The sequence below is a fragment of the Antedon bifida genome, chromosome 7 (genome assembly GCF_963402885.1).
Source record: "Antedon bifida chromosome 7, ecAntBifi1.1, whole genome shotgun sequence".
Classification (NCBI taxonomy): domain Eukaryota; kingdom Metazoa; phylum Echinodermata; class Crinoidea; order Comatulida; family Antedonidae; genus Antedon; species Antedon bifida.
Window position 1 is genome coordinate 6,335,156 of NC_136232.1, and position 12,027 is coordinate 6,347,182.

General features: G+C 35.2%; 1 protein-coding gene across 2 annotated transcripts; it reads right to left on the bottom strand.

Moving 5' to 3' along the window:
• Positions 1-627: 627 nt before the first annotated feature.
• LOC144848604 (organic cation transporter protein-like) lies at positions 628-8,831 on the bottom strand. Of its 2 annotated transcripts, XM_078705413.1 has the most exons (10): positions 8,454-8,831; positions 7,401-7,504; positions 6,639-6,793; positions 5,841-6,009; positions 5,202-5,325; positions 4,458-4,549; positions 3,783-3,991; positions 3,208-3,316; positions 2,584-2,793; positions 628-2,198 (listed from the first exon to the last, which is right to left on the bottom strand). In XM_078705413.1, the coding sequence occupies exons 1-10, from the start codon at positions 8,829-8,831 to the stop codon at positions 2,147-2,149; spliced, it is 1,602 nt and encodes a 533-aa protein (XP_078561539.1). In that variant the 3' UTR covers positions 628-2,146. The 2 variants fall into 2 exon arrangements, with proteins under 2 accessions (XP_078561539.1, XP_078561541.1); XM_078705415.1 differs by lacking the exon at positions 7,401-7,504 and having other exon boundaries at positions 630-2,198; positions 8,454-8,646.
• Between the last annotated feature and the right edge of the window lie 3,196 nt (positions 8,832-12,027).

Sequence of the window (12,027 nt, forward strand, 5' to 3'; positions counted from 1 at the left end):
AGAAATGGGTAAATTGTCGAAACTCAGTATACATTGCCAGTTTTGTCTTTTTGATTTTGTTTAAAAAAAGACTTAAATGTTGATAATAAATCCATCACAATGCATTTTCACTGTTGCATCAAGTCATAGTATAATTATAATGTTGTCGCATAAAAAGAGTTAAACTCTGAACGGCCTTAAAACAGATTTATTGTGTGCAGGTAGTGTATGCTTATTTCAACCCAAAGTCTGTTCTCCCTTGCAATATGAAGGGAACCATAATCACTAAATAAGCGGAAAAATTAACAAAAAAGGGACTCTCCTAAGAAACGGAAGACATCACCCTTGTAAAAGAAGAATAGAAAAACAATAACTAGACAGACATAAAATATATTTTGTGTCAAAAAACAACTTCGCTGATTACTGGCTGCAACATTTATATGGGCATATATTATTTCCAGACGTGTTTGTTTCAAAACATGATCGGAGTAATAATGTCAAGCGCAGAGGCTTTGTGCATTAAGCGTCATATAAGATCAACGTATTATTATTATTAATATTATTATTATAAAGTAGAAAACCCGTTTCATATAAAACCTTTACAAACATGTAAAACACTGTTTTAAAATAAAATATTTTATTTTTTATTATCAAGGCACAAATGTACTGATAAATTAAAAAACACAAAATAATTCCATTATCACATAAGTATTAAGGTTAAACTATCTACAAAAACATTTAATGATCTAAGGATAATATATGTAAACATACATATTATTTATATACACTGTTTGGTTTTTACAGTAAGAACCCAAACACTTAAGTGTCCACTTAATAGGAGTGCCTACTTAATATGAGTGTCCCCTAAATAGAGTCTGGCCGTAGTGTACAACACTATTTCTCCTCATTCGTTTGACAGTATTCCCTGAATATGTGTCTCAAAGGAGAGACTCTACTACGCACAATTTGAAGAATATACATTTAGGCCATCGACTATGTACTGTAATTCATTTTCCACTAAAATATAATATTCAACAACTATTTCAATTTTGATGTTTTAGTGTATTTATGAATTCAAACAAAATAGACAGATATGTTCTGTTTTATTGTCTTCACTCCGATCATTAATCAGCCATAAAGCATCAATTTGATTTATAGTTATTATTACTTGTAAAAAATAATATTATTGCCCTAAAAAATACGTCTCTTATGCGTCGTTGGTTAACAACAACTAGCAAAATAAGATTTTATGACTGCAAATATTTTGCCAATTTAGTGCTGTCAAAAGTAGCAATGCCAGGAGCATGCAAGTGCCCAAGTCCAGTTAGAACTAGTGTGCGTGTGTGTTGAGTATCTAAATTCCTATCATACAGTTGAACCATAAAAGGGACGATTGTCTCTAACAGACACTCCCGTAATTAAAGCTTGGTACCCACTAGAACGCAACGCAAGCGTGTTGACCAATGACAAGCGACAGTTCGAATAATCCATCGCTTGTGATTGGTCAACTTACGTTGCGTTGTTGCGTCTCTAGTGGGAACCAAGCATTAGCGTACACATTTTGTTTTAAATACGTTAAATCATATTATACTGAACCAACTTATCTCAAACAATTAATAAAATACATTTCAGTGGCTGGAAAATGAGGTCACTTTTGTGGATACAGTATATCAAAATACTCGACCCCTATTTCCGATCATCTAGTAAGAAGACACATTCTTGAACTGTCATGAGCCAATTCAAATTTGATTAATTGTCTGCGGGTGTTATCTAATTATTTTATGCATGTAAATATCCTTGACACTACTTGGTCAGTACAAAATTACATAAGACTGGAAGACGTGCCCTTTAAAATAGATTGTTAATGCCCACAACAATCATATATTCATCGTCAGCATAAATGTATCTGCGGATTGGATGCGGATCATTGTTAATTTCCTACACTTGAACTATCATGGTACAATTCAAATTTGATTAATTATTTGTCTTCGTGTGTTATGTAATTATTTTAGGCATGTAAATATCCTTGTACTACTTGGTCAGTACAAAATTGCATAAGTAATATTTCCCTATTATACTGGAAGACGTGCCCTTTAAAATAGATTGTTATACAATTACAACAATCAATTCATCGTCAGCATAAATGTAAAATTAGTAACTTGATGTTTTATGACCTTTCAACTGCAGAATACTCTTCTTTGGTTTTCTCGTGTTCTTTCCTAGATTAAGAAAAACATTAAATACAATTTATAACTAAAATTATAATATGATGCATCAAAATGTGCCTTGACCTATGTTGATACATGGAAATGTCAACACTTATCTTGTAATAATGTACAACATACAACGTAGAAGTTAATAAGGTTTTGGCAAATAGTAATTGCACAGTGCATGATGGGAAGGGTTTGGGAGCAAACGTCACGACGCGTACGCACAAAAAACAAATCACGTACGTAAGCGTCGTGACGTTTACTCTCAAACCCTTTCTACCATGCGTCTGGTGCGCTATTTGCGATAAACCTTATTAGGAATTGGCGATCCTGAATATGAAAGCGCGCGCGCGCTATTTGCGATAATGAAAGGAAAACAACATCGCATACTTACAATCCAATTTCCTTTCCTTCTTGCATTGTTTCTGGTAATTTCTTACCCATAGTTTCCGGTAAAAGTAAACACAGCAATCCACCACTCAGAGACATAGAACTAAATAGCACCAGGGGTAGTGGCTCCCACCACTGTTTCATGTACAGTGCAAATGGTGATACTATGCTACCCAAACGACCGGACATTGATGCTAGCCCCATACCCGCGCTCCTGAAATGAATTTAATTTTTAATATAAATTTCACCTGAATATTTATTAAACAATTATTTTTTCATTTTCTTGTATGAGAAGAGTTTTGATGCCAATATTAAACAGTGAATATGATGTTATGATACCACCGTCGTCCTTTGTAGCAGATCCCTAGAGCAGCTAATACGAAAACCCCCTTCTTTATAATCCGATATTTTTACCATAATATAATCTGCCAAATGTACGCACAATATTTTGGATGTCAGATATTAATTATTACCCTTGAATTATTATATAGTGTCATTACGTATACTGCATATTTTATATATACACTTTCGCCCCTCCATCCCCTCCCTCCTGGTCCCATGTGATCTTTCTGGACCCAGCAATGGTCAAGGTTAGGCCTGCACATTTTATATGAAATTTAATGTTTACCTGACTGGTGTGGGAAATAGTTCAGCTGAGTAAATATACACAATGCCAAACGCCGATGTAAGTCCGAACTTTCCAATCATTGCTACAATCAGACGAATTGGACCAGGCTCTGATAATAAATAATAATAATTTTGTGATTATACACTTATAATATAAGTTAAGCGTTAAGAAACTATGCGAAAGACGTACTGTACAGACTGTATAGAATCATATTTCGGCTTATAGGCCTATAGGCTAAAGTATAGATAACCGATTTTGAATATGCTTTAGTGACAATATTTGTAATATAACAAATCAATAGGGGTGAAGCATACGGTTTTCGACTGGTCACTCGCAGACACCTCGCAGTGAACTACTTCCACTGCTCGCATCATGGAGAAAATACTATTTCCTCCATGCTCACATATAAACAGTGAGGTATTTAATAAGGAGAAGGTCTAATTATCTGCTCAAAACAGTCCAGTTGAATACGCCTATGATATATCGGGACGATAACTTGAAAATAGTAAACGTTGTTAATATACTTGGCAAATGCTTTTAAGTATTTTGCCAAGTACTGTAGGCCTATGACTCACCAAAGAAAATGGTTAAAAAGCAAGCTACCCCTCCGGTTATCATGACTATAGACAAAATGATTCGTCTACCAAAATAGTCAATGGCTAGAATACTAATGATGTAGGCAGGGATTTCTATTAATCCAGACAGCATAAATGCGATGTAAGGATCTATACCAAGATCTGATGTGCTCAGTGATAATCCATAGTAAACCATTACGATAACCAACCTAGTATGTAAGATTGAAAGCTTATTTTAATATTTTTTATAAACAAACAATGTGATGTACTGTGAATAGGGCAATCTAACAACAGCAATGCTGAGCCCGGAGATCTAAGAGTTACTGTTTATCTGTGGCTGCGACACGATCAGTTCCACGCCACAGACACGTTGCGCGCCGCGGATAATTATGTACATAGTACAGAGGCGGATTACAATATAAAGACTTTATCTTAGGCTTAGATATAAGCCCTAAGCCCCTCGCGAAAGTCTTAGCTAAGCGTCCCAGCAAAGTCGATTGCAATATCTTAACTGAGACTTTATTAGTAAAGAATTTCAAACAATCAAATTGGCCTTTATACCACCCTATTTCAAGACAAGGACAAAAATCTACGACAAACCAATGTAACCAGCAGTTTATCATTCATCGGAAATTGATTATTCGGATTTTAAAAAGATTACAAAAAACTGCTCACCAGTTGTACATTATATTCAGCGTTCTAGTTATAAGTACTCTGGTTTTGAATAAGTCTAGAAATGTGTGTTTCTTCATGTTAACATCTTGGTTCTAGAATGAAGTAAAATACTGTAAAACAATACCGTAATTATCGTGGTTATATACAGTAAAATCCTTCCGTTTTGGACATCCCTATAGTATTATTACGGCGGCCGGGGAACCTTTTCCGTGAAACGAACGAGGAGAAATCCAGAGGACACCGCCCCTAAAGCTTGGTTCCCACTAGGACGCAACGTAAGGACGTAGCGCAACGCAAAGTGTTTGAAAAATCACAAGCGATAGATTATTCGAACGATCGCGTGTGATTGGTCAACTCGCTTGTGTTGCGTCTACGTCCTTGCGTTGCGTCCTAGTGGGAACCAAGCTTAAGCGACACTGGGTCCCAGAGGACACTGACCCTATTAAGAAGACACTAGGTCCAAAACGTGTCATCTTATTACGGTTTCTACTGTATCCATTTAATGGATAATTATCAATGTTAATCGTGTAATGTAAATACAGTCTAATTGTTCTGTCAATGCACTGTTATACGGATATTCGACAATTATTCTGTTAAATTTAACAAACTGATTTTAATGTTGTATTCCGGCTGTTTTGATTGATCAATTTCCGCCACTGTCAACAAATGTACTTAATGCACATTCAGATGTAATAGTAGGCATACATTTTATACGAATTAGTAGACCTTGACTTTTTTTCTAACCTTCTCAGAAAATGGATGTTCAGAAATGGTGACATTGTTAACTTTAGCAGTCTTTTGTATAATTGCTTCTGCCTTCTCCGTAGCGCCTTGTGAAAGTAGCCATCTGACAGACTCGGGAAGAAACCTATGTCATGAACAATCGGTCATTAAAGCTTGGTTTCCACTAGGACGCAACGCAAGGACGTAAACGCAACGCAAGCGTGTTGACCAATGACAAGCGATAGTTCGAATAATCCATCGCTTGTGATTGGTCAACCCACTTAGGTTGCGTCTACGTCCTTGCGTTGCGTCCTAGTAAGTGGGAACCAAGCTTAAAGTTCAACTCGTGAGAGATGGTCAATTTGACCAACTATTTCGTATCACTGGAAGGCAAAAGCATGCAATAATAATAATTATAAAAGATGATATTAATGTGAATATTAATTAATAATATCCTGGATTTATATAGCGCCTAATGTTGTGAAACCTCAAAAACTAACACGACAAAAGGGATTCCAACCATGGCAACAAAAAGAAAAAAAAAAGTGATGTTTACGCCACAAAGGAGAAAAAAATAGCATGTAATAATTATAATAAAATTAGTCATTAATTAAATTGTTCCAAACCAGAAATTTAAAGATTAAAAAAGTGTGTAATTACGGCACATAAAGAAGTCCGACCACCGTTGGAATAGACAATACTATTTGAAGTTTTCTCCAGTCGCGAATAAAGTAGGCCAGAAGAGCCATTAACACTATTCCAACTGCCCAGTAAACCTGTATCATAGTTCCAGTGATAGTCCTCCACTTTAACCCAACGAGTTCAGTTGCTGAAAATAAACACGTCAGTAAATTTCATTAAACCACTGTATCACTCACAAAACAACCGAACTACAATTTAAAGGGCCCCGTTCAGGCTTGTTATTACTATTTTTGTTGGTAGGCCCCAAATGACACAAAACACTTTCTCCCAGATTGGCCCTGGGACACCGGGTAAATTGCTCTCTTCTTGGACACAGTTATCGCTAACTATCGAGTCAAATGGCCGAGCGGTTATGACAGGGGCGCCGTTTACCGTACCTGAAGAGCCAACAATACCGCCATGGGTTCGAGGCCAAATCGCTCATAGTTCTGATGGTGGAACAAGTCTTCTTGGATAAGGACTATAAACAGTAGGTCCAGTATACACAGTTATAACCCGTGTATACTTTAAAGAACCCAGTTCATCATTCGATACGAGAGGGGGTTACCCCGGCGAACTGCTTCACAAAATAGCCCCTGTTCAGGGGGATACCACCATCTTATAGTACAGTGATTTATTTACTATTGGCAATCCTTGGCCACGTGCCTAAAGACATAAAATAAAATAAATAAAAAAAAAAAAACTCTGGTGGGTAGGAACCAACTTACCCTGAACTTTATAAGAAATAACAAACAATGAAAAAGAAGTTAAACGTACCTATGATAAAAGCCACTAAAAATATACCAATAGATGCAGCTGCAACAACAAATCGTAGAATACAGTAAGCGGCAAAACTTTGGACGAACGCGGTGACCAACCCCAGTGAGCACTGGATGGCGATACAAATAAGCAGAGTTGGTTTACGACCAATCCTAACAACAAAGATATTTAAAAGTTTGGTTAGAATTTTGGCATCTTTTCTCACATTGTTACCAGTATTCGGCGGTTCTGCCTTCAGTGTGTGACTTTGGATTTAAAATGTAATGCCCGGATGTGTAAATATAACATATTTTAATCAAGTAATTAGTTTTCATTTCGTTTCGCTGACGTCATCTTTGCCTTGTTCTTTCGTATCGAATTATGTATTTAACATGAATATTTTACAATACATAGAGTTTCTTTAGGATGTCGTATAGTTATATTATACTTGTTGTATTTCTTTCTTTTTTTATTTCATACGCATCCAACAGCGAGCACAGACTCGCCAATTACAGGATGGATAAAATATTTAAAAATGTATCGTGCTTATAAACTAAGTCTCATTGAGGCTTAGGAAGTGGAGTTGAAAGAGTCGTGAATTACAACCCTGGCACAGGTCAGGATTGAACACTGGACCTTGGGATCCAGCAACACCAGCAATTATTTTTGCTATTTGAATTTATTTAACATGTTTGATTTTACAATACATAGCGTTTCTTTATCATTTTGTATACTTCCATTACGGTATTTCTTTTCTATGTTATAACACCTACAACTCACCAGTCTGCCAAGGAACCGAATACAATGGATCCAATCAGTACACCAGCAAAATAAATCGACTGGGCTAGTGCAACCTTTGCGTCCTTGTTGCAAACCAACTCAAACTAGGAAATAATAAAAAAAAAGAAATAATCAGTCATACTTTTTAGAAAATAAAAAAAAATCAAGGAGTTCAAGGATAATTCTGCAGGAGAGTTCAATATAAATCAATCTCTCTTTCTCTCTCTCCCCCGGGAGAATGTGGGTGTCTTAACAAGAAGGGGAAATGGTGTTTGCTTCAATTGCTTGCAATGTGTACAGTCATCGAATCATAGAAACAAGAGGTCAATGTACACAGACGAGCGGTGATGTGTCCAAATATGGTAGTGATATACCCAAATATGGTAGTGATATGACATCACCATGTCCATATATGGGCACATCACATTTTGTTTTTCACATAAAGTCTGATTGATAGTGTAGATAGAACTTCACGAACATTTTCACAAAACGCGGAGCGGTTGAGTGGAAACCTGTTCAGGATAGATACATGTAAAGTTCTCGAGACGTGGGATAAGCCAGCGGGTTTCCGCTTACCGTTCGTTACCGCTCATGTGTAAAATTCCATAAAGGTATTCGGGACTCCACAAAAATGTACGGTACACTTAATCTGGGGTTTCCTTGAAGGGGTTAACAGTAGTGTTAAACATGTATTTCCCCTCGTTCGTTATACGGGAAAGTGTCTCTTTGATATTTAAAAAATAATTTATTTCCCAAGAAATGCAAATTGTTAACAGACAGCAGAAGAAGATTACCGCCTTTAAGCATAGCTTTTTTTTGGGTAAAAGCAACATATCTTCTTATTAAAATGTTAAAAAGATCTTGGCTTAAAAGCTTTGCTCATTTTTAGTTCCCTTTTCCATAACTTTTTGATGACATATTTGTACATCTTAGTTTTATGGAATAAATTGATTTTGATTGATTGATTGATAATAAATATCAGAAACATGTAAAATAAATAATTTGAATTAGTTATAGATTTTACTTAATTTCAAAATAGAGAATCCAACTCACATCTTCTTGAATGGTTCTCGTGTATTGGGAATGGTCAAATGTATAGCCATTGAAACATTCCGTCATGTCTGTTACATTATCATCATTACTCAAACCGACCGTCATTCTGCATTGTTTCTCATTCAGTGTCGTCGCCTCATCGTCTGCTGCTGGTCTACCCCAGTAAACGTCATCACAAGAATCGTATCCAAACTCACTGCAATCTAGCTGCGTGGTATTAGACGGTACTGTGCACCAATGGTCAGCATTACCGGCTAGAAACACCTGTGCCAGGTGGTGGAACGCCACAGACAACGTCAGCATACAATACCAGTGGTAGACCCTGCGTTGATACGGACCGAATTCGCCCAATCTTGATAGGATCTGGTCCAGTTCCATAGTAAGTTGCTGAAATGAACAATTAATTATACACTATCTATAGGTCCGTTCATGCTTAGTTATTTATCCGTATAAGTTGGTTCATACCCACTAAAGCTCTATCTACACTTATCAAACTCGTTTGACAAAAAAGTGTGATGTGCCCAAATAAGGTAGTGATAACCTTAAATATGGTAGTGATATGACATCATCATGTCCATATTTGGGCACATCACATTTTTTTGTCACATAAAGTTTAATAGTGTAGACAAATTTAAAGCGAAACGTTCTTATCCAGGTAAATAGCTAAATCCTGAATGGTCCCTATCGTATTGTATTATAAATTAGTGTGAATAGACATATGTGGTATGACAGTTATGGTGACAAATTTAAGGTTTTAGCTGTTTATTCAACTTCTGTTTTACAATACTGTTGTCTAACCTTTTTTTGTAACCGTTGATGTTTACGAAAAAAAAAATAAAACGATAGCACATTTTTTTTCTATCATGCCACGTGTTAGTTAAGACAAATGTTTCATTTTTGAAAATACCAATGCAACCCAGAAAAGCGATTATTGCGTTTTTTAACAATACCCTGTAGAACCGTTTTATCTATATCTATAACAGTTACTAATAACTACACCCATTAAATTATATTATCAATATGCCTAGGAAAATACTATACCTAGCTATGTTTGTTTTAAACAGACCCTTCAGTACAGTTTACCAATAAGGATAAGTAGGGGTCCTACAGGTCAATTGGAATACAAAATAGTGTACCATGGCCTTGTCATGTACGGTCTCAAGTACAGGCTTATATTGTCCATTTCCAAACACTTGTCGGCATGGTAAACAAACACATAAAACGATTTTCTTTTGGCGGATATGGCGTCCCGTAATTGACAGTGCAGCTTGAATATTTACTACCCGTTCCTGGAATTGTCTTAGAACTAATGCTGGACAAAATAAAGCTCACAAGCAATGGATTATTGGAACAGTCGCTTGTCATTGGTCAACTCCTTGCTTTGCGTCTACGTCCTTGCGTTGCGTTGCGTCCTAGTGGGAACTTCGACGCAACAACGAAGGACGTAAGCGCACGTCGACGTAATTAATTTGCCCAATCATGATAGAAGAATAAACCAAACAATCGCATGTGATTTGTCAACTCACTTGAGTTGCGATTGCGACGTTTCGCTGCATCCAAGTGAGAACCGAGCAATAGCAGTAGTAGGCCTACTGTTAATTTGTCTTTTGGGACAGCCTGGGAGGTAGACCTAAATGTCTGCAATCATACCTAAGTAGTAGTAGGTAGCACTTCTGCCCTGTCATGAAAGAACGACTCAACTGACACATTTTTCAAAAATCACTTTTTTAGCTTTTTGGGCTATTTAGGGAATAATACACCTTGTGGTATATTCAGATATTCAAAATTTTCACTAGAAATATGAAATTTAAAATTCAAAATACCACTCAATTGCAAGTGTGTGTTACTATTGTCATCAAAGACTAACTCAACTGCAAATGTCATGAAAGACTCACTCAATTGACATATTAACACCTATTATATCATAGGAAACCCATTCAAGTGCACAACAATGGTGTTTACTGCACAGCAAGCTGTGTACTCAAATGTTGTTTTAAACATTAAATAATTTGGTACTGCCCTACTAATAATTGTCAATAATTATTTTATTCAATACTTACTTAAATTTGTTTAGTTATTATTAGAGTATTAATTATATTTCTCGAATATTCAGAATTAAATACCCCAGAGAGACTACTGTATGTGAACACCATTTTGCTATTATTGAATATTCTCCCTCTTAAATTATTACTTAAAACTAAAAATTAAAAATACAAGAAACATGAAAAACAATATTTTAAACTTATTTTTAGATACAAATATATGTACACACTAAATATATACAGAAAAGTGGGAAATTTGATTGCAGCAATATAACGACGGTACTGTAGTGTCCAGACAAAAATAATTAAAAAAATGAATGAATTAAATATCATGCCTTAAAAGGTGTCATTATTTTGAATAACATATATTCTTCTTCATTTTCCTCTAATGAAATAATATCACATATAAATTCATTCTTTATAAGCAAAAACCCCAATTAGTCTTAGGCTTAGCTTATACCAAGCCAAAAAACGCACAGGCAGACAATGGGCTTTGGGTGCCTTATATGACGTAGACAAAATTGGCCTAGGAACATAAATCATTTAAAAAATCACTATATAACTAAGTATTATATGAACTAAAGTCTTATTATCAAATTATTAAATAATATAAAATGTTTTTTATATATTTTTACGTTAAATTAGTACTTTCTTGAAAACACATTTTGTAGTTGAGTTGATTCTTTCATGACAAATGCAGTTGAGTCAGTCTTTCGTGATTTTCTTGTGTATATTGAACAAGAATGTTATGAAAAAACAGTAAAATTGACATATCTAAAATTAGAGTCAGTAAATTTAATAAAACTTTCTACACAATAAAGAGTACTTATATGTACTACTAAAAGGTGTGAAAATCAAAATAATATTATCTACACATAAGAAGGGCTAAAACAATAACACGTTTTGTTGATTATCTCAAAACTTTGGTTTATGCAGTTGAGTCGTTCTTTCATGACGGGGCAGTATTGTTCTAGAACCGTTTTACTCAACAATATACAGGTCACTGGAGGAGAAAATATGGGTGATAAAAAAAAGTATGCTAGTTATTCTAGGTCAGTTATAGTTGTCATTCTTGCCACGTGATACATAGGTGATGGACGTTATACTTGATTACAGTATCCAAATATACTGTTAATAATTCTGAAATTTTTGTCGAATAAATTGGTTTAAAATACGCAGCTATAATTTTAAGACATATATGCTAATTGATATAATTTACCCTCGTATATATTACAGAAATACCTTAATACATTTTAAAAGGAGGTCAACACAAATTGGTATGAAGTGATTCATAAATACAACGCTTTAATCTTGTAATGTATGCACAAACTAAATACCGGTACCATTGTTAATACGATTGTACAAGCGTAACTAATTCAATCTTCATTCAATGTAGGCGCTATGTAATACAATACAGTATAAATAACTATTATTATCATTTTAGCTACAGGTCTGTCTAATATAACGAACATTTTAGATTAAGCAAAACAAAACTTTCGAGTTGCGAACAAGAGTTCGGTAGGTTTTGCGAC